Source organism: Tiliqua scincoides, chromosome 9 (assembly GCF_035046505.1).
Source record: "Tiliqua scincoides isolate rTilSci1 chromosome 9, rTilSci1.hap2, whole genome shotgun sequence".
NCBI classification, from domain to species: Eukaryota; Metazoa; Chordata; class Lepidosauria; order Squamata; family Scincidae; genus Tiliqua; species Tiliqua scincoides.
The window spans coordinates 1,058,081-1,081,460 of NC_089829.1; the positions used below are offsets into that span (position 1 = coordinate 1,058,081).

A 23,380-nucleotide genomic window follows, 5' to 3' on the forward strand; every position below is an offset into this window, starting at 1 on the left:
TTGCCTAAATTTGCACTGACAAGGCCTGTATTGGCAACCGTCCAGGACCGCAAAGGCTGTGTTTAATTTGCATGCAAATTTACAAGGATTTAAGTATCTTAAAATAAGCAGACATTGCCAAGCCGCGTGTAGCTCCATCTCCCTTGGCAGGCGCCTGGAAATTGGCTGCAGGAGGAGATCGACGGCAGCGAGCCTGTGGAATTAACTAACCCCACCTCTTCGGGGACTCAAAGGCAACTTCAGGAGTTGCTGTCAAACCCTAGTCTGTGCCGCCTCTTTGTCAGGCAGCACCAGAGTCACAGGGAACAGGGTCCCCCTCGGGGAGGGGAAGTTCTGTAGCTCCTTGGTGCCAAACCGGGGTGAGACGTAGTCGGCAAGGAAGCGGAGGTTGAACTGGCGGCTGATGCAGTAGACCAGATTGTCCACGACAGTGCACTGGAAGCAGGCAGGGAAGGGCATGGGATGGGTGGCGCACTCGTACCAGAGCTTGGCCTTGCTGCTGCAGCGGTAGACACTGATGCCCATCCTGCGGTTCAGGTCAAAGCGGTAGATGAACCCATTGATAGTCACCATCTCGGTGGTCCTGTCCTTGCTGCCGCCAGTGAGGGAGACCTTCCAGGTGTTTGTCCGCCCAACATATTTCAGCAGCATGTAGCGCAAGGTTCCCCCCGTGACGTAGATCTCTCCGTCGCAGGCAGTGGCGGTATGGGCTACAGCAAAAGTGTCATTGGGTAGCGGAGAGGCGAATGTCCAGCGGTCCAACCGTGGGTCGTACCGCTCGACGGTGTACAGGCACTCCCCCCCGATGGCATAGAGGTAGCCATCCAAGGCAACCAGCTTGCACTGTGGCCTGGCTTGATTCAGCGGACAGATCTCCCGCCAGATGTTTGTCAAGGGGTTGTAGCAAAAGACTCGGTTGGAAGGCTTCTGGTGCTTCCCGCGTCCTTCACAGCCAGCCGCCACAAACAGGTAGTTGAACATGCTGCAAACGGCACAGCCCTGGGAGACGGCCTCAATCGGCATGTGGGCCAGGGGGTGCCAAGTGTCCACCTGGTCGTCGTAGTAGCAGAGCCTGCTTGCAGGGTGATCTGGGAAGCTGATGTCTGCCACGGTCACATACTTCCTGCCCTGCATCCTCCCCTGCAGGATCAGCTCCCGCTCCCGCGCATTGAGGCGGCTGTAGATGGCGTTGGTTCGGAGCACCTGTAGGTAGTTGTCGCTCATGATCTTGAGAGCCGCCTCCCGGAGCCCCTCCAGCCGCTGCTTCTTGGCCAGGCACAAGGCCTCGTAGCAGTTTCCCAGGTCCAAGTGAATGTCGATGGATGACTCGGAGCTCAGCGGGACGCGGAAGAACTTGGCACCAGCCACCAGCTCCACTGTGGGCTTCTCACCCATGTCGGCTGGGAGGCTCTGCATGGATCCCGCCAGAGATTTGATGGAGCCAGGAGGGGGACTGATAGGTGGAGTTTCACAGCTATTGGGTGATCCAGAAGTTGGAGATCCAAAGCCTTCCATCTGCACCTGCAGCTCGGGGTTTTCTACAATTTTGTGGAAGCTCTCCTTGCGGCGGAAGCTGCGTCCTGCTGCAGGAGGCTTCTGCACAGCAGGGAGTTCACTGGACGCCTCTTTCTGGTGTTCCGTCTGGGGGTGTTTGCCATTATCCCGCATAAGCAGAGCACCCAAAGGTGGAGATGGAATGTCGATCAGAGCCATTCCGTTCCCATCTCCTGTTGCTGAATTGTGGGCTGGTGCTTGAAATGACTGCACTTTGCAGTCGTCAGGGCTGTCGGCTGTGGACTGGTGGCTGGAGGACTGGGTGCCGCTGTTAGTGTAGGAAGGTTGTTCCTTCAGCATAGACTTGGAGACAGACTGAACACAGTAGTCATAGACCTTGCCTTGGAGGTTGGTTGCTGGGGACGCAGATTGCCCACCATCATCCTGCTCGGCCTGCCTGGGTCTCATGAGCTTCTCTCCCACCTGGACTTCTGCAGCAGAAGAGACGCTGTGCCTGGTGTCTGAGCGCCTGTTCTGGTTGATGGTTGGATCCATGTTGGAGGTTGCCTCGGACACGGGTACCCTCTCCTGCATGGGAAGGATGATGTTTTCCCTCCTGTCATCTCCCAGCATCTGTCCTGTTCTACTTTCCAAGGTGACTCCATCCCCACTTGCAGAGAGAGGGGTTTGCCCTGCTTGCTTGCCAGGGGAGGCAACACCAGATCCACTCCCTGCAGACTCATGACCAGGACTCTTGTGGCAGCTGCTGGTTCGGCTGGGCTGATCTGCGGAAGTGGGCCCACCCTGAGACCCGGCCCCTGGAACCCTATCTTGGGTCCTGGCCTTGCACCTGTTGCTCAGGATGCAGCCTGAGGTTTTCGCCCCCTTCTCCTCCTCTTCTTCTGGCACGGAGTACTTTCGATTTGGCTGCAACCTGACCTCTGGGTGAGTCATTTCCTCTTCTACCTGTCCCTCCTCCTCCTCCTCTTTCCCTCTCAGACTATTCCGCTCTCTGCCCACAGGTGTGCCCTGTTGCCTCACTCTCCCTGGTGCAGCAGGACCATCCCAGGCTGGAGGGCTCTCTCTTCCATTTGGTGTTGCCCCCTTGCTGCTGGCCCATCGGTGTCTCAGCCCCTGTGAGGCATCTTCTTGGCCTGCCTTGTCGCAAGCCAGATCCTCTGTAGGCCCTGCGTCCTGGCTGGGGTCAACCTCTGCATCGTTGCCTCCCTGGGCACCCGCAGACGCCCGAGACTTATAGTATCGGTATGCCAGAGTCAGCAGAAGGAGTGCGGCGGCCGAGAGCGCCAGCCGCCCGACCAGCTGCATGCCTGGCAGCTGCTCCCCGCTTACCTCAGCCTGGTGGATCATTCTTCCATGTCGCGCCAGTGCTCAGGAATGTGGAAAATCTGGGATTAATGATTGCCAGGCGGGACTGGCTCTGAGCGGAGGGCAGGCCTGCCTCCCGCGACTCCCTGGAAGGTGACTTTTAACTGTGGGCAGGTGCAAGAGGATGTAGTGTGTGCCCAGCCGGTCTCCTGACTTGCCAGGTGTCCGCTTACCATGGGAGGTTTGCATACTTGAACAAGCTGGGCTGGGCTGCTCACAGGTGAGCAGGAGCGCAGCAAGCCTGCAGGCACCTGAGAGCTGCCAGGCAGGTGGGGAGCAGGTTGGTTTCCTTAAGCTCAGGGAAACATGGGAGGCTTGGAAAGGCCAGGTGGAAGTTAGAAACCGCAGTGGGTATGTGTGCTTGAAAATAGGGTCCCTGCAGCTCTGAGGGGCTTTCCTGCCTCTGCCACCCCCTGTCATTAAATGCGCCTGTTGCTGAACTGGATATTAAAGGTGGCATTTTGACCTACATGCCTGTGTTGCTGGAGAAGGGTGACGTGTGTGCCTTACCTTAACAGTGAACTTGTTTTGAAGACGTTTCTGGCACACAAAAGGTTAAAAAAAAAGGGCCAAGAAGCCCCTGAGCAAAATCAAAAATGAAACTGGGGGGATGTTGGTGGGGACTATGAAAAAATGTGGGAGAGCTTCTTGGTAGGGCAGCAGAGATGTCTCCACAATGCCTCTTGGTGCAAAGCCTGCCCGGGGACTGCGTGCTCCTGTGGCATTCTAGGGTAAGTTGATGGGAGAGAGATGTGGACCACCCCGGGGTGACCCATGGAATGTTCGCCAAAAGCCCCCAAATGCTCCCTCCCCACCCAACTTGCTATCTACAGATGACTTGAGGTGGGGGTTCTTGGTTCAGGCCTGGCTAGAATCCCGCCAAAGTGGCAGACACCTGGAGTGCTCCTCCATGCAAGTGCAATGTGTCAATCCTGTGCTCAAGGGCACTTAACCCTTATTTGCCCAGCCCACAGGTGTACACACTTGACCCCTGTTGCGTATATGCAACGCTGGGCGGAAATGGCTTAACGCACTGCGAGCCAGGACTGTCGTGCGGGGGGGGGGGCTCCCCATCTCCTTCCGTGAGCTTCAGTCCAAGAGCCAACCCCAAAAGTGCCAACATCAAGCTGTGGACTTCTGCTATGCAGCAATATCAAGCGGTAGGCTTCTGACTCCTTCCTCAGGTTGGGCTGGATGGGAAGCACAAGGATAGTCTCCAGTCCACTCCAAGGACTGTGAGGTCTCCAACAGTCTGCATGAGGAACAGTCGACTTGCATTTGGTAGTTTGCCTTTCACAGTTAGAAGCTGTGTGTGTGCCGAACCCGCCGCTCGCCTTTCAGGCTCCGTGTTACAGCCTCCTTCGTGCCGTCTTCTGATTTTGCAAACTGCAGGTTGCAGGCAAACCTGCCCCCACCCCTTCCCCTCCCCTCCTATTGCTTTCCATCTTGCCTGGCAAAGAATGCTGTAGTTCTACGGGTTCTCCCACATCCACACGCCTGTTGACCTTTTCAAAGAATCCTAAAAGGTTCGTGAGGCAAGACTTACCCTTACAGAAGCCAGGCTGATCCTCTCTCAGCAAGGCTTGTTCGTCTATGTGTTTTGAGATCCTATCTTTGATGAGGCCCCACCATCTTACCCAGAACAGCTGTGAGGCTGACCTAAAGTTTCCCGGGTCTCTTTCAAAGATCGGCGTGACATTTGCTGTCCTCCAGTCCTCTGGCACTGTGGCCATTTCAAGGGACAAGTTGCATAATTTTGTCAAGAGATCAGCAATTGGGTAATTGGGCGTCTGATTTGCTGTGTTGCTGGTGCTTTGTCTGCCAATTTCCGCCTGCCACGGAGCCAGAGAAGGCAAAACCAGCAGAAGATGCACGAGAATGTGGCGATGGGGGGCATATTTCATTGGAATGAGGAGCTCCTTCACAAATGCCTCAGCCCTGTTGCTGGGCTCCTGGAGGACTCCACGAACAAACAGCTCAAAGAAAGGGAACTTTGAGCTGGAGAAGGAGTGCAGATGAGGCATTGGGGGGGGGGGAGGAGTGCAAGCTGGCAGCTGGCCATGTGCTTGGGATAATGATGTTGCGTCGGCTGGAAATGTGGATCTGGAGGGCAAGTCTGGAGCAAGCAGGGTGAGTGCGTGGGTGGAGTGGTGTGTGCTGCAGAGAAATGAGGCTCTGCTTGCCTGCTGCCTTTTGAAGACTGATGGAAGGAGTGAGGACCCAATCCTCGCCAACTCTCCAGTGCTGGTGCAGCTGCAGACATTCCCTTACCTTGTGGAGGCCTCCATAACTACCCTCCCACTGCAGGTTATAGTGCACACCCTATCGGCACTGCTACACCAGGGCTGGAAAGTTGGATAGGATTTGGCCCTGAGTCTCCCTGGGCTGGATCCAGGCCTCATCAAGGCACTGTCCTGGCCTTGGGTCTCCACAGGAGGCCACAGCTTACACTGATGCTGATTAATGATGCATTTTGGTGGCACCAGCAGGGAACTCTTTTCAGTTTTTCTTGGCTTCCTGAGGAACTCTGGCACATGGGATTTGGGAAGTGCTCCAGTCCATGGAGGTTGCTGTCCAGGTCTTATGTGAACCATGAGTTTGGGCGGATGCATGTTTCAGGGGCATGTTAGCAGGAGACAGTGAGATCCATTTTGCCGTGTAGGTGGACAGGTATTGTAGCCAGCGAGACCACAGCTGGCCTCTCGGAGCTGGCACTTGTGCTGGCAGTGTGTGCTGTGTGATCTTGTGGATGGGGATAGAGGCAATGTGCCTGTTTGGGTTGGAGATGCAGCCTCCCTTGGGCTGTCAGCTCTGCTTTCTAAAAGGTACGAGCAGGGCAGGTCTCTTGGAGACCCTGTGGCAGAAGACCATATCTCAGAGCTGCTGGAATGTCCTGGCTGAGAGACTGAGCTGCACCTTGGGCCTTGCCCGACTTGGATCTCACCTCTGCTGTGACTTCACAAGGTCATCCTCTCTCAGCCTTAGTTTTGGTGCTTGGGGGTAATAATACTTCCTAATCTTTAGCGTTGTTACAAGGACTATGTCTGGGAATGCATGTGGTACCCTTTGGGCACTCAGAAAGTGCTAAACAATAAATCTGAATTTATTATTAAACTAGGGATGAGGTGGGAGTTCGGTGGTTAAAATTCTGGATTTTTTTTCCTGTTCCCAAAAAGGAGACTTGTGGAGATGGGTGTTTTTGGATTAAGGCCATGATGCATCAACAGAGGGCATTTTAAGTTTTTGGTCTAGGGCTGATTCTCTGACATTCATCCCCCCTTGTACTTGGAACTCTGCCCCCTAACTGGTTGCTTCCTCCAAATCTCTTTTTAAGGCCCCCTTTTTCTATCAAAACTTTGGCAATGTGCCTGAGAGCCCATTCCCTCTTGCAACCAAACTTAAGGATGGGTAACTGGAACAACAACATATGTTTCCTCTCTTTATCCTTCTTCCTGCTCTGTGACCATATCTGGATTGTAAGCTCCTTGGGGCAGCACCCTGCTTTTTCACCCTGCATAAAGTGCTAAATGATCTTGGCTTTTGGTACTGCCATCAGTCAAGTTGTATTTGAGGCTCTGCTGAAGAATGGTGGCTTCCTTTGTGATCCTGCCCAGCATTGGTGATGAGAGCTGGCCCCAGCTGGAGCGTTGCCACATGGAAGGGGGTTTTCAGTGACCTCTGTGAGGAGGCCGGGATGCAGGAATCTGGCCTCCAGAGGCCCATATCTGAAGGAAGGCTTGTGCTCTGTGGGCTGTCGAGGAGATAACTATTTACTGTAATCTCACACTCGGCACAGCAGCTTGAAAAACAGGTTCTGATAAACCGCAAGTAAACATGTAAGTTGCGTCTCAGATTTCCCACAGGATCCTGGTTGCACAGCTCCAGAGACAGATGTATTTGTTTTAGTCATGCCCCAGGAAGAATGGCAAGGCAAGGCAAGGCACGGTGTATGCCTCATATCTACTGAACCAGGCCCAGAGGAGATTCTGTGTTCAGAGTGCCTGTTAAGGTTGATCCGTTTGACATTGCCAAGGAAATTTGTCAAACAAAGTTCCAAGCTGGGAAAGTTTTGCCAAGTCTGGGAGAGTTCAGGGGTTGGGACTTCCGGTTGATAAAACTCTGCCCGTTTGTGCCAAATTCAAACTGAAATGTGCTCCGCTCCGTTCTCAGCCCATGTAGTAGGTTGCTGAAGGAGAACATTGCGTAATCCCCTGGGCCTTGGAGGTCTTGTTCTGGTTTGGGTTGGAAGGAGGGGCTTGCTTGGAACTGTCCGTGGTCCTGACCCTCTCGCTTTGGCCAAGGGCAGTGCACGATCCTTCACAGCAGTGGTCTTCAACCTTTTTCATGCCGTGACTCCAATGAATGAATGAAGTCTGAGACCAGGGACCACAGTTCAGAGGCAGGCCCTCTGGTAAGGCAGGTCTTTGGCTGACACCACCCCTGGGTCAGAGGGGAAAGCTTGCACAATCGCTGGACGTCCTGGGGTCTCTCTTGCCCCCAAGTTTAGGAGACCCCCAGCAGGCTGCAGAAGTTGAGAATGCCCAGCTGGCAGCACGGAGCTCTTTGTGCCAGCAGATGGATGGTGTCTCACAGGCCCTGCATGGCGCTTTCTATCTCTCTGCCTCTCCCCTTGCAGTTGTCTAACTCAAGGCTTGCTCAGACTATCCCTCCCACCTCCCCAAATGAATCTGCTTTGGTGGCGAAGCAAATGCAGGCAGCTCCCAGCCACCCCTCACCTCTGACGCTTCTTGCGCTTTGCTTTTTGAAAAGCAAAATGCCTTTGATGTCCCTGCTTTGCTGGCTTTCCCGCAAATCTGCATGCAAAAAGTCAGTGTGTGTGTGTGTGTGTGTGTGTGTGTGTGTGTGTGTGTGTGTGAGTGTGGGGAGGAGATCTCTGTTGTTTCCAAAAGTGAGGCCTTTGATGGATCTGCAGACAGGGCACTCTGCCTGACTGGCAAGGCAATCAGCTTGCTCTGCTTCCTGCCCCCGCCCTGAGATGCGAAACCAAATCAAAGCCAATGCGGAGAGCCATTGGCAGCCCAGATCTGGACTCCTGCGTTGCAGATGAGAGGAACTGCAGGCGCCTCCTGTGCTAGCTTCCGTGGCAGCCTGCAGCAGAAGGCAGCTGCTTTCCCATCCCTCCCCAGTTTGAAAGTAACGGAGCCTGAGAAGGATCACCTGGCCCCTAGTACCTGGGGCCGAGTGGTGGTAGAGCGACAGGCTCCGCAGGCGCTCCCTGTTCTCTGGAACATCCTTCTCAAAGATGCTCGTGTGCTGCTCGGGTCCTCGTCATTTATGTCTCCAGTGGAGACAGTGCTGTTCACAAGGGCATGATGGGAGTCCTGCAGGATTGGGCCAAGGGGCTGCCTAGTCCCCTGGGGCTCAGCCTGTGGCTTTCCGTGCAGCAGCTAGGCATGGCGACAGCAGCAGTCTTCTCTGTTGCTTACACCCAGCCTCTGGCATTCAGAGGTAGACTGTCCTTAGCCATGGAGGCTCCACCTCCCCAGCGCTGAATTGCTCAATGCCTGGTTGCTCAAAGGTGGTTGCTCAATGCCTCTTGGAGTAGAAGCAAAATGGGGCAGTGGTTCCACGTACTCGGGGTACTCCCGGAGCACCCAGAAGTGCATGTGTTTGGAATGACATCCGCCATTCCCCCAGCACAGCTTGAAAATAAATGAGCCAGCTCAGCTGCTCCCCAGAGCCATGGAATGTTGAGGGAGTCTGTTCAGGGAGGCAACAGTGGGACCCTGCGTTGGGGTGGAATTCATCGGTGTGTTTGAATTTCAGCAGCTTGGATGTGGGAGTCACCGTTGGGGAGATGCAGCACTTTATTGCTGTCCCCGTTTTGTGGTGCTTAAACAATCAATTTCTCCTTCTCCATTAATTTGTCCAAACCCCTTTGAAAGCCATAGAAACCAGTAACCATTGCCACATTTTGTGGCAGTCAGTTCCACAGGCTCATATTCTGCCTTGTGTGAAGCTTGGCAGTCCTAAATCTGTCGCCTGTCAGAATCAAGCATTGGCCCTGAGTTTTCACCTCCGAGGGGGAGAGTTCCTGGCCCGTTTTTCCACACCAGCAGGACTCTCCTGGTGCAATATCCTCTTGTACCTGCTTGGATCTTTGGAGTCAAGGATATGGGGCCCATTAGCAGAAGGCTAATGGAATCCTCCAAGATGGCTTTAATTGCACCTGTAGCTCTCCTGCCAAGAGGAAGGCTCCTTGGCAGCCTTTTCCAGACTCCCCAGAATGCAGATTTCTCAGGATGGAAGTCAGGGGAGGAGGCCCAATGAGTCTGGAACAAACAGGGAGGGAAGACGAAAGATGAGGCCAATGAGTGGCTGGTTTATCACATCTCAGGCGTTGAGGCTTTGCCTCCCAGACTTGAAAGCGGAGATGACATCAAAGGATCGACTGACGGCTGCTTTTCACGGGTGTCTCTGGGTGGGAGGGAACCGGCTGGCTTTGAAGGCTTGCAGAAAAGGATTAGCCTTGCCTTTTCTGACAAGTGTTCTGCTAAGTGAAGGAGAAGTGGGGAGCATGTGGGAGACTGACTGCCTGGCAGATCTGGGTGATGCCAAACAAAATGGTAGAGCTTTGATGGAAGGGATGGGAAGTAGTGTGGAAAGTCAGGAATTAATTCCAAAATGGACAAGTGTTTGAGCCAATACTGTGAACTGGGCAGGAGGGAGGAAAGCAAAACCGCCCTGTCCCTAATCTTGGACAGGCAGACTCTCTCTGTGCATGCTTTGAAGAACAATCACAAATCCTCCGTTTCTGACACCCCCGTTGATGTGTCAGTGAACAGCCTGCACACCCAAGCCAGGCCGCCTGAGTCAAACTTAGACTGTTCTATCTTATCCAGCAAGATAAGAATGGATGCAAATTTACTTGCAAAAATTATTTTCAAAGAACCTCCCCTTCTCATTTGGATGTCAAATATTCATCAGCTATCCTGTGAATATTTGAATGTTTGAGAAGGGGTTTTAAGGTCGAGTCCAGTATGTGTGGCTGATATTTGCTACTGCTACCTTGATGACATGCAGTGGCATGTAGTGTTTGGCAGCTAACACGCAAAGGCATTTAGCATTTGACTCACGGCAGCTTTTGAGATGTCACGTTTCAGGCCTGCCTACATCCAGGTGCAGAAGAGGTGACAATCTGAAGTTTAGCGTCACCATTTTGCTATCGAAAATTTCAGTGGAACAGTTTTGCAAAGATTTGTGTTGGGCTAGAGAGGAAAGCAATTCTCCCTCCAAATAACAGCGCTGGGAGCAGTGGAAGCTGTTGTGGTTGTGTGACCGTTGAGTCCAGATGCATTCTGGGACTCTGTTAATTGTCTGAGTGGGGCTGGAGAAGAGGGGTCACCGTTCTGAGAACACCTCTCCTGATCATTTTCCTGGGGACTCTCTTTTGAAAGCTCAGGCATCATAATAATCAGCATGCAGGCCTGGATCGGAAGCTCTTGTTCTGGAAAACAATGAATTATGCATCCGATTTGTTAGCCGCCCTGTGAACTTCGCCTGGCATGTGCTACTCTTCATAATTGCATGAAAGCAGGAGAGCTGGAGAGCAAAAATATCCCTGCCTTCCTTGAAACCTCAAGTAGATTTTTTAACAACTCTCCTGCAGTTGGCTCTCAAAGATCAGACTGGGATGGGAGTGCAAAGGCCACGCTCTTTAACCCCTTCCTGCAGCAGAATTAGTGGATGAAAAAATGGCAGGTTGAGACCTTTCTAAAGTTCTCCCTGTTCAATTTTCCTCTCATAACTTGGAGTTTCAAGTGACTGAATTTCATTTCCAAAGTAAAACTGAGACATTAAGAATCCTCCCATTTTTCTGATTTTTTTTTAATGTGTCAGGAACAAGGTATCTCCGTCTGCCCCCCCTCCGTGTGCTTCGGAGCACAGATAAAACTCTGCAACCATAATGACTGCACATATGATTGCATGAATTGTGTGTGTATGATGTTACGATGTGTCACTGTGTATTGATAAGACAATTGCATGCAAGGAAACTCAATGTGATTTGTTTTTGTTGGGGGAGGGGACACCTGTACAATGACTATAGCGCTTCAATTGACTTGATTTTGGGGTTCTTCAGAGAGTCCTGCAAGCCAGAGGAAAGTGTAGTGACTGGCTCCTGGAGTTCCCCATGTGGAAAGATGGAGGTGTCCAAAATCTGTTGAGGAAATTTCCCAAAGTTTATTTCCTCCTCTAAACCAGCTGCTTCATTCTGAGACTGGAGAGAGTGAAGTTGTCTTCCCAGGGACATGACACCTTGGAGGTTCCTGACCCCCACCCAAGCTTGCTCATTCACGTATTTTTGCAACCATGTGCAGGAATGCAGGTGTACCTAGGTAAAACACTGCAGGAAAGGCATTGATGCAATTGCGCATATGGCATCAAGATTACTTTTTGCAGTGTTTAATCAATCTGCTTGTGGGGAGCAATAAAACTCTTCACAACAGCTTCTTGCACCAAAGAGCCTTTTTGTAGTGTTTATCGTCAACGTACTCAAACACAACAAACTCCATTAGCAACCTTCAGTCTCGAAAGACTCTGGTATCGCGCTCTGACTGGTGGTTCTGGAACAGCGTCTAGTGTGGCTGAAAAGGCTGATTCGGGAGTGACAGTCCCTTCCACACTGGGAGCAAGTGCAGTCTGTCCCCGGTCTGTCTCCCTGGCTGTGGGCCTTCCTTCTTTGCCTCTTTGCCTCAGACTGTTGGCCAAGTGTCTCTTCAAACTGGGAAAGGCCATGTTACACAGCCTGCCTCCAAGCGGGTCGCTCAGAGGCCAGGGTTTCCCACCTGTTGAGGTCCACTCCTAAGGCCTTCAGATCCCTCTTGCAGATGTCCTTGTATCGCAGCTGTGGTCTACCTGTAGGGCGCTTTCCTTGCACGAGTTCTCCATAGAGGAGATCCTTTGGGATCCGGCCATCATCCATTCTCACGACATGACCGAGCCAACGCAGGCGTCTCTGTTTCGGCAGTGCATACATGCTAGGGGTTCCAGCTCGTTCCAGGACTGTGTTGTTTGGAACTTTGTCCTGCCAGGTGATGCCGAGAATGGAACAAACACCACAGAGAGGGGAAAGACGCAAATGACATGAAGGAATCAAAAGCTCTGGCAAAGTGTGCTCACTCAGGACTGAGATTTAGAAATTCTCCAAGTCAAACCAAAATTCAGGAGGAGGACAGCAGAACCCTAGCATGAAGAGAGGAACAAGAAGGGGGAGATCTGCTTGCCTATTTAGCAAGCAGGCACAAAAGCATAAGGAAGGGAGCTGCATCCCTGGCATCCTGGAGTTCTCTCCAATCACAAATGGCTGAAGCCAATGCCATCATTTCCCATCCTTGCGGGAAAGTTTGTAACTATGGGAGAAATGCAGTTGCAACAGCCTCCAGTGGTGTCCTTGAGTGGAGGTCTATGCGCTCACGTCAGTGTCATCAAGGTCGGGGGCGAAGACGACCAACTCCATCCCCAAAGATCTGGCAATGTGTTCTCTGTGCTGGTTTTGAATTATGACTTGGGCAGGTGCCAATTCCAAAGTGCTTATCTGTGTCTTCTTTCACTGTGTCTACCTACACAAGGAAAGGAGGATCAAATGTCTGAAGGGCAATGAGGTACGTGATGTGATGGGCCACCCAGTACTGCAAGCCCCTCTCTCCACATCTCTGAAATGAAAGAACTTCAGCCCTTGGTGAAATTACCCTGTCCTGAAGGAGAGATGGCCCAGCTCCATAGCGGACCGGGATGAGAGTGAGACTTTCTTTTTCAGGTATCACACCATTAAGGCCACCTGTAGGGCCTTTCTAGAGCATCACAAAATTATGTTGCCAAACAGGAGAAATTTCAACAAAAGAGGGTCAGTGATTTCTAAAGATGGTCTCCTTGCATAGCTAAAGGTGCAATCCTAACCAGCTTTCCAGCACTGACATAGCTGTGCCAATGTGGTGTGTGCTGCATCCTGCAGTGGGGAGGTAGTCAAGGGGGCCTCCTCAAGCTAAGGGCATGTTCGTGACCTTACCTGGGCATACCTTACCTTGACATAGCATTGCAGCAATGTCAGTGCTGGAAAGTTGATTAGGATTGCGCCCCAAGTCAAACACAACAGCTCAAAGTCTCATCTCGGTTCTGAGTATGTGGCTCAGCGGTGGGGCCATTCAGAAGGTTGGCTGCGCTGCCATTCAGGTAGAAGGTTGCCCGTTCAGTCTCCAGTTAGGGCTGAAAAAATGTCCTCTCAAAAAACATAGAGAGCTCCTGCCTGTCGATGTAGACCAGGGGTTTTCAACCACTGTGCCATGGCACATGGTTGTGCCACAAACAGTCCCCAGGTGTGCCACAGAAATTTGAGGATTTTGAGGTGTGCCACGGAAATTTTGAGGGTCATTTATTAGTAAGGCCATTGGGAGATATGAGCCCCCAACCAGCACTGTGGTGTCAATGGTCAAAAAACCGATGGTGTGCCTTGACAATTTTAGCACCTTGTCAGTGTGCCGTGTGATGAAAAAGATTGAAAATCGCTGATGGAGACAAAAGGCAGTTTCCTGCGTCATGCAAGGAATTCTGGGAATTGTGGTTTGGGAAGGGCATGGAGAAAGAACACCAGATTGGTTAAAGGCCAAGCAGGATTAGACATTGAATTTTGGATTACAAAATGGCAGCCATCGCCAAGAATATTGGTGTCAGGCATTTCTGAACCCACAGGCAAACCAGGACCCCACCTCACCACATATATTCCAGCAAGGAGGTGGGGAGGGGGCCCTGTCAACGTTGTTGCGCAATCCTGTCTTGCTCTGTTAATGCTCACATGCACAATTTGTAATGGAGGGGAGAGGGAAAAATAGGAATGAACCGCAAGACCCTAAAACAAATTCCTACAAGTTCAGGTGGTTCGGAACATGAAGGAGATATTCAAAGGGGGGGAGGTGATTTGAGGGCTATCTGTACACAGAACATCTGGGGAGAAACATCTGTGCAGAGCCTGCCTGGGCCCCGTCTGTCCTTTTCGGATCAGTGGCTGCCAGCGCCGTCCCGTCCCCCTCTGCCTCCCGCCCTCGCAGTGACATTTGGACGCTTGTGATCCTAATTGAATGTAATTGTCTCCTCAACGTTTTGCTAAACCCCTTTTCAAAGTCCCCTGAAGTGCGGGAACATTGATAAAGCCACTCTTCAGGGATCGGCACGTGTGTGAGCTCCGTTCACGTCTTTCCTAGAGCAGCGATTAATTTTTTACAAGCTAATCATCTCTTGTCGGCAGATTGTCAGTGGAAGACCTGTCATCTCTCATCAATAATGAAACAATCACCATGGTCCCTAACCCCCCTCTCCCCCCCCCAGCCTTCTACATTATTCAGCTCTAGGGCTTCAAACACTGGGCAGGGCAGGAATGCCGTAATTGGTGTCCTTTGTAATTACCTGGTGAGAGTCATGGGGGGGGCAGAGGCAATTGGCTGTCTGATTTATGATCTCCAACTCATGCTGCCTGTTTCTGCCATCCACTCTCTTTACCTGGATCTACAGGTGTAGCAGAATGAGATGGCTGCATCCTGTCCTCCACAATCGATGGTACAAGTTCAAGGCTGGAGGAGACGATACTATTCAGGTGCCTGCAGGAAGAAAATGAGGACATCAGCGAGAACGAGCCGCTTTTACTCGCAAGCCTGGCAGGGCTGAATATACCCTCAGGTTTTTGCACATGTTTTCTTTATCCGCTTCGAAGGGCAATTGCTCGAACACATTCAGCTGTCCAGGAAGCCTTGTCCTTGCTTTGCGCTGGTGTTATCCTAGCTCTGAATTGGCTTGGCTCTCCCTGATGCCAGTGTGTTGCCAAGTCTGACTCATTAAGTTGTGTTGTGGGGTCCACAGTTCATTACTCGACCCTTGATTGGAGGCGGCAACAGATCTAAGATGATAACCATGCAGATTGTGAAAAGAAAAAAAATGGCCCAGCAGTAGATGAAGGAGCCAAGGGCAGTGAATCCGGGTGGGAAAAGTGAACATCCTCCCAATCAGGGTTTTTTCTGAGAATGGCTTTAAGTTGAAAAAGAACCAGAGTTTGGAAGGAGGGGGTGTTGGTTGGCTGGTACAGCTTTAATTGTGCTGTTTAAACTTGAGAAGCGTGAAAAAATCTGATTGCTTCTCCTGTCTTCTGGGGTGTTGCAGTTTGTGCGACCCTCTAAAGACTCTGCCGCCTCATGTTCCAGCATGCATCAGTACAAATTTTCCCATTTTTGTTGCAAATTCCCATATTCTGTGACCATTTTTCCTGGGATCCAGGGTTCAAGGCAGTGTGTTGGAGAGGCAGCAGTCTTCCCGTTCTCCCCCGCCGATTTCTCCTTCCTTTTTCTCCAGCCGCAGGCCTTCCCACCACATGGATCTCAGTGTCTCAGTTTGGAACCAACAGGGTCCATCTGTCAGTGGACGTGAGTCTGTAAGTCGCTGAATCCTGTGAGCCTGTGTCTGTCTCTCATGGATGTCCAGAAAGAAAATGATCCTCTCCTTTGTGATGTGCTGCGGACTGAACCACAAGGCTGTGATTCCATATAGAGCAGTGCTTTGTGCAGGGGAGGAGGGTCACAGCTCAGAGCTGGATGCTGTGCACAAGCGTCCCACATTCAGTTCCACTGAAGGAGTGTCTTGGATGTCCAGAGAGACTTTGGTCTCGCCTTGGAACAGCTGCTGCTAAGAGGGTGAAAATGCTAGGCCTGGTGGCCCTGTGGTCTCAGTCACAACCAGGCTGCTCCCATGGAGTCTTAGGAGCTGAAGTCATAAGGAGGCAGACCACAAGGGTTGCACGTAGTAGTGAACCTGGATCAGTTCTTAGCATCTCCAAAGCCCAGGTAGGAGGTCTGGGAAGCTCCTGTTTGGCTGGAGACCCCAGAGAGCTGCTGCCAATTCCAGCAGCCGGTCCCAGCCTTTAATGGAGCAGTGGTCTGACCCAGGATAAGACAACTTGATAGTCTCCTTTTTGTTAAATAATGGTGCTCAACCTCTCCAGAGAGAAGCCTCATTTTGAGCCAGGCATTGAGACTGCCCAGGGATCCCTGTTGTCGTGTCGCTTTGTTACGTGCTCAGTGAGATTAAACCCCATCTCCAAAGCCGCAGCAAGAGGACACAAGAGATGGTTCACAAAGCCACTGCTGCCTTAATGTTCTTCATTTCCATGGTTCCAGGCAAAAACCACCACATTTGCATTTAAATGGAGGTCTGGGAGTCTGTAAATCTCCATTTTCTTAGCGAGTGGGCATAATGGCGGTTTAATCACGTTCAGATGAGATCCTTTCAGAGCATCAATCCAGAAGGGATGAGAGTGAGGACTATCCAGCTGGGGGGTAGAGAGAGTGACTCTGCTGCCCCAGGCCTGGCAGAGGTGAGCAGTGGGGGCTGCCATCGCTCAACCTGCAGGGTGGCCTCTGATGACCTACCTTTGCATGTCGATTTCAGGTGCAGAAATGTTGGCACAGATGCGCAGTCAAAGCCACAAGCAGCAGCCTCACATCTCTTTCTCTACCCCAGTGGCTTGGAAGTCATGCGGCACCCCAGTTCCCAAGGCTTCAAAGAAACTTGAGCAATTCGGGGTGAGAATGGGAAATTCTTTGGTTTGGAGGGAAGTGGCTTGTTGCTGATTGATGACAGTGGCCATTTTTCTCCAGGAGGCCCCCTTCAGAATGATGCGAGATGGAATTATGTTGATGTATTGGGGGGGGGGGGGGAATAATGATGGCCTGGCAACTCAAACCATCTCAAGCAGATCTCAGACACTTTCTGCACTGTGGTTGGTGTCATTGCCCACAGAGGCAGAGCTGAAAAGTTTTCTAGGGTCACCCATGGCTGTCAATTGGTGGCAAAGGGTCTCCTGCCTCCAGAACCAAAAATGCAGCTGTGGTTGGGACAGCATGACGCCTAGCACCAGGTCTGGTTGAGATTGGCCAGAGACTCAGAACACCCTCACCCACACATGGTGGTGAAGTCATTCAGCTGTAGAGATGCTTAGGACAGTTGGGTTGCTGCAGAGGACACAGAGTTGCCCAGCCTGGCATTCTCAACACTGATGGCAGAGGCTCTTCATGTTCCATGCAGGGCATTTCTCCTACCTGGAGATGCTGCCAGGAACTGAACCTGGAGACCACCCCCCCCCCCCAGGCCAACAAGGGACACTTCCTTTGACAAACAGTTCTGCTAAAATCTCCTGGGTTGCTTTCAGTGGTCAGTTGGAGATGGGTGTTGGTTCAGGAGATTCCAGGTCAATCCTGGGGGGGGGGGGCTGGCCACCCTCAGTCCGGTCAGTCCAGAGGCCTTGAATGCCCAACTGGTTGCAGCAGCTGTACTGCACAGTACAGTTCTCCTCTGCACCTGAAGAGGGTCTTGGAGAGCAGGTGAGCAGGGTCTCCCATAGCTCTCTTGGCTTCTCCCCATGAAGGCACTGTCCTCACCCCGCCACCATCCTGTTAATTGCGCACAGTTCAGGCTGACTGCCGCTTGTGCAAACAGGCGGAGGCACAAATGTCTCGCACAAACTCATTGACTTTTTCTCCCCCTCAGTGGCTTTGATCCCCTGGGATTAGCCTGTGTTTGTGTAGCGCTTTTGGATGATGAAGCTCTTATCCAAACACTTGGTATTAATTATGACTCTGATGAATCCTAATCTTTCTTTGCACCGTATTCAGCAGTGGAGGTCTCAGCCGGTGATGGGTGACCCTTGCCCAGCTTGAACGTCACTCAGCAGATCAAGTGCAGGTCTGCCAGATTATTTTTTCCTCTGCCTTGCTCATTCTGGAGTCATTTTTCTCTTCTTTGTTCCTGAAGCTAGGGTTGTGGGTGATCTTGTGTGTCAGCCTGTTCCAAAGGGGGCTCAGCTTGCTTTGCCAGAGCAGGCGTGGAGTTTGGGGGAGACCTCCTCAATTTTTGCTGTGCCTGGACGGCCAGGTGATGGTGGTGGCCGGCCGGGGTCACCTTTGCCTGGCTTACATTGTTGCATTGACAAGGACCATACCTGAGTCAGTCAGACCTGAGCACAGTGACCCATGCACTGGTGACATTGATTGCTGCCATTTGTTCTTCATCGGATGCACCTGCACACTGTCTGGAAACTGCCCTTGGTGCAGACTGTGGCAGCACCCATGACTAGAAGGGTTGGGTGGTTGGATTGTTGTGTCTGTGAACTGTTCTGGCTGCTGGTTTGCTTGCAAACATGATCCAAGGGGCTGGTTTTGACCTTGAAAGTCCTTGGCAGCCCAGGATGGGAGGATTTGGATGATGGCCTTCTCCTGTGCTGGATGGGGGTGGGGGGAAGCCCACCTGCATGTGCCACCCTTGGCTGAAGCTCAGTTGGCATCAGCGAGGGGAAGCACTCTTATGGAGGCAGCTCAGTTCTGGTGCTCCCCCTTCCTAGAGCTTCAAGTTGCACCTTCCCAATGGAACTCCTGAGGGGCCTGGAGGCTTTTTGGTTCTGGTCTGGCCTTTCCCGCAATCTTTAGCTCCTTGCCGCTTTGATGAATATTTTTGTTTATTGAATTAAGACCACTGTGGTAAGCCACCTTTGGTGCCTTTCTGCCAAGGGGCAGGTGTGGGACACACGTGTTTTTAAGATAAAGGCATAAACATTCAATTTATTGCGAGGATTGGCACTGAACTTTCACACCAGGTGAGAAGTGAAATTGGAACGGACTATTTCAGTTCTTCGCAAGGAGGGGCAGCTGAGGAGGGAGTTTCTGGAAGGGAATTTTCTTGGGGGGGCAGGGGGTATACCCAACTACCATCTGAGCCAAGACTTGGCAGGGCCTACATGAACTTGTCTGTCCAATGAGATCTAGATCTGAGCACCCCTAGCTTCAGAGCTACCACATAACCTTTTTTCGTGGTGGCTCCCAGTCTGTAGAATGCCTTCCCTAACCCAGGCCAGACATTGCACAGAGCTGTTCCTTTCCTAGCCTGAAGGGGGTTCAGCTATCCTTCCTTAGCAGCAGATTTAGCTTAGCCCCAAACCCCTGTTGCAGGCATCATAAACAAGCCGAGCTTTTCCTGGGAGATTCTTTCTCAGCAGACTTGCTGGTTTTACTGTGGAGATCCTGTTTTCCTGGAATGGAATGGCGGGTGGGGATGCAAAGCAAAAGGCTATTTCCAGCAGAAGTTTGCTTATGTAAATGTGTGCAAACAATCAGCAGAACTCGGCCCTGTGAGGGCCTTCTGTCTCCCAGAGTCAGTCACCCAACACAGAGACAGCTGTGGGCACATGCAAGCTTAATGGGACGAGTCCAAGTGCGTCTTCATCAAAATACACTCGATTAATACATTCCAGGCCGATGCGTTCCCAGGCTCACTTAAAAGCGCACGTGAATAAGATACCAGTTGGAGAGAGAGAGAGAGAGAGAGAGAGAGAGAGGCCCCCACCCTGCTTGGCTCTTTTTATCCTCTAATATTTGAGTCTCCTTTCACTAAGCAAAACATATTTTCAGTTCAGGAAAGAGTTTGTGCCTGTCTCGAAAGATGAGATGATCCTGGATAAATATTTGATGATGCCGCTGCAGCTGCCAGCTGGGTTGCTCCTGCTCCCATTACAGCTGTAGCAGGCGGCTTTGACACGCCTGCTGTCTGCCTGACTCTTGGAGGTAGACCAGCCCCATTCATTGCGATCCCAAGGAGAAAGGAATCGGAGGAAGCCATTTCCTGCGGTGTGTGGTCCGTTCTCCCAATATCGTCAACACAGGTGGTCAGCACCTCCCCGGGGTCACAAGGGGTCTATCCCAGCTCTGGCTAGAGAGGCATTTGACCTGGTGCCTCAATTCTCTGCTTCGTTCCTGCTGAACCCAGTGGTTTCGTCAAATGTCTCCAAAATTCCAAGTAAGGGATCAGTAGCCATCCTGATGGTAGTTGAGGGCTGATGAGCTCCTATTGGCTAGTACTTGCATTACTTGTGCAGATAGACTGACTTAAGAACATAAGCATAAGAACAGCCCCACTGGATCAGGCCAAGGCCCATCTAGTCCAGCTTCCTATATCTCACAGCGGCCCACCAAATGCCCCAGGGAGCACACCAGATAACAAGAGACCTGCAAGGCTTCCTGGGAATTGTAGTTAAGAACATAAGAACAGCCCCACTGGATCAGGCCATGGCCCATCTAGTCCAGCTTCCTGTATCTCACAGCGGCCCACCAAATGCCCACGGAGCACACCAGACAACAAGAGACCTGCAAGGCTTCCTGGGAATTTAGTTAAGAACATAAGAACAGCCCCACTGGATCAGGCCAGAGGCCCATCTAGTCCAGCTTCCCGTATCTCACAGCGGCCCACCAAATGCCCCAAGGAGCACACAAGATAACAAGAGACCTGCATCCTGGTGCCCTCCCTTGCATCTGGCATTCTGACATAACCCATTTCTAAAATCAGGAGGTTGCGCATACACATCATGGCTTGTAACCCGTAATGGACTTTTCTTCCAGAAACTTGTCCAATCCCCTTTTAAAGGTGTCCAGGCTAGACGCCGTCACCACATCCTGTGGCAAGGAGTTCCACAGACCAACAGCACGCTGAGTAAATAAATATTTTCTTTTGTCTGTCCTAACCCGCCCAACACTCAATTTTCGTGGATGTCTCCTGGTTCTGGTATTATGTGAGAGTGTAAAGAGCATCTCCCTATCCACTCTGTCCATCCCCTGCATAATTTTGTATGCCTCAATCATGTCCCCCCTCAGGCGTCTCTTTTCTAGGCTGAAGAGGCCCAAACTCCGTAGCCTTTCCTCATAAAGAAGGTGCCCCAGCCCCGTAATCATCTTAGTCGCTCTCTTTTGCACCTTTTCCATTTCCACTATGTCTTTTTTGAGATGTGGCGACCAGAACTGGACACAATACTCCAGGTGTGGCCTTACCATAGATTTGTACAACGGCATTATAATACTAGCCGTTTTGTTCTCAATACCCTTCCTAATGATTCCAAGCATAGAATTGGCCTTCTTCACTTCTGCCGCACATTGGGTCGACAATTTCATCGACCTGTCCACCACCACCCCAAGATCTCTCTCCTGATCTGTCACAGACAGCTCAGAACCCATCAGCCTATATGTGAAGTTTTGATTTTTTGCCCCAATGTGCATGACTTGACACTTACTGACATTGAAGCGCATCTGCCATTTTGCTGCCCATTCTGCCAGTCTGGAGAGATCCTTCTGGAGCTCCTCACAATCACTTCTGGTCTTCACCACTCAGAAAAGTTTGGTGTCGTCTGCAAACTTGGCCACCTCACTGCACAACCCTATCTCCAGGTCATTTATGAAGAGGTTGAAGAGCACTGGTCCCAGGACAGATCCTTGGGGCACACCGCTTTTCACCTCTCTCCATTGTGAAAATTGCCCATTGACACCCACTCTGTGTTTCCTGGTCTTCAACCAGTTCTCAGTCCAGGAGAAGACCTGCCCTCTAATTCCCTGACTGTGGAGTTTTTTCAGTAGCCTTTGGTGAGGGACCGTGTCGAATGCTTTCTGAAAGTCCAGATATATAATGTCCACGGGTTCTCCCGCATCCACATGCCTGTTGACCTTTTCAAAGAATTCTAAAAGGTTCGTGAGGCAAGACTTACCCTTACAGAAGCCATGCTGATTCTCCCTCAGCAAGGCCTGTTTGTCTATGTGTTTTGAGATTCTACCTTTGATGAGGCACTCCACCATCTTACCTGGTATGGATGTTAGGCTGACTGGCCTATAGTTTCCCGGGTCCCCCCTCCTTCCCTTTTTAAAGATCGGTGTGACATTTGCTATGCTCCAATCTTCTGGCACCGTGGCCGTTTTGAGGGACAAGTTGCATAGTTTAGTCAAGACGTCGGCTGCAAGTGGGTCAGCTTTCTCAGCAGGAGATATTGTTGGTGTGAACTTATTTATATTTCTTAAACGTTTTATATGCTGCCATCAAAAGGGAGATCAAAGCAGTGCACAGTGGAATAAAACGCTGCCACTTCAAATATGTAGCTGCCACAGAAGTGACTGTAGTTTCTCCACCCCAGGAGCCAGGTGGTAAAGGTCCAGTCAACAAAATGGAAGTGTGTGTTTTCACCGCGTTTGCCAATTTGCTGCTACCTGAGCTCATCTGGTTGGCTGCAGCCCTCCACCCAACTACCAGGGCCTGTTGAATTCAGTCAGACATACTTCTGAGTTGACACGCCTGGGATTGTGCTTAGTGAGCTAACTCTTTATGTGGTAGAAGAGTGTGTGGCACAAAAGTGTCTTGGAAAGACTCTACTGGTGTTTGTCAAATCACAAGACTCTCTGTTGTGTTTGCAGCAAAAGGTCAACACAGCAACCCCTCTGGGGGTAGCCATGCAGTGAATCTTGAGTTTCACTCTCCCTCTGCCCAAGGTGGAAAGCCCCCTCCCCATTTTAGCAACTTGTGAATGGGAATGCAAAGTTGCAGGGGGTCATTTTGAGACAACCAGCCTCCAGCCAAGACTGCCTGGAAGAGAAAAATGAGGAAAGTGCTGAACAAAGTGGCCGAAGGAGCCTCCCACAGGAGAGTTCAAATCCCTCCAAGAATTTATTGCTCAAGAGGTGCAGCCTGCTGAATAACTGTGTGAAAGACCCCTGCAAGAGTTGACCCACTGACCTCTCCTGTTTCGTCCACTGAGCATGTAGGTGTGACCTCAGCAGAGCTTTGCAATGCACTGACTCCAAGGCTTTGTCCTTAACTTCATGTACCTCCTAGATGGCACATGGCCCAATTTTTTTTTTTTTTTTTGAAAGGGTGGAGGGGGACACAGGGCTGGTCTTAATATTTAAAATGTGTTTTATACACTTTCTGATGTATCATCTGGATATAAATGGCAAGGCGTTTTATGACGTACATAAAAAATTTATGGCACATCTGCACACGCGGCAGCCAAGTTGGGGAAAGTGCTGGAATTAAGTGTTGCTCAGAGGCCCACCCCAGTCATCTCGCACGAGGAGCAAGATCGTGGGTGCAGGGATCCCTTGGAAAGTCTTTTCAAGGCAGAAAGAAAAGGCGCACTTTGCAGGGTGGTGGTGGGTAGGGAGTCATTCGCGTGAGGATTTGGCTATCAGGCTGCTGAGTGAACTACACTCCAACCCTTTTTGAAGCACCCGTTGCAATGTTTGCCACAATGCTGCTACTCTTTGCCCCTCACAGAGTTGCACCTCAGGTCAGTCTGGAATGAGCCAAGTGCCCCCCCCCTTCAAAAATCAGGAAATGGTACACGCTATTGAAAGATCGGTTTCTCCCTCGTGCTTTGAACTTGCACCCAGGCTGCCTGTGTGATGCCTCCTCAAATCGCCCCAAACCCACCCTTTCCAGACCTTTCCCCCCCAGCTCCTTACTGCTCATATATGAAGAGCACATATATGAAATGCTTGTACAGGTATATTCCTCTTCCCCATTTCCCCTCTTGTTCCTGTTTCTAGATTGTGGACCCCTCAGGGCAGAGGTCTGTTATCTCTCTATTTCTCTCTTTTATGTTCTCTCCTGTTGTGCAGTGCCTCCTTCTGGGAGAGCTGGCCAC

General features: G+C 51.3%; 1 protein-coding gene across 1 annotated transcript; it reads right to left on the bottom strand.

Annotated features, from left to right (window-relative positions):
- Positions 1-252: 252 nt before the first annotated feature.
- KLHDC7A (kelch domain containing 7A) lies at positions 253-2,862 on the bottom strand. The gene has a single exon (XM_066637317.1). It carries the CDS (start codon positions 2,860-2,862, stop codon positions 253-255), a length of 2,610 nt encoding a protein of 869 aa, XP_066493414.1.
- Positions 2,863-23,380: the final 20,518 nt, after the last annotated feature.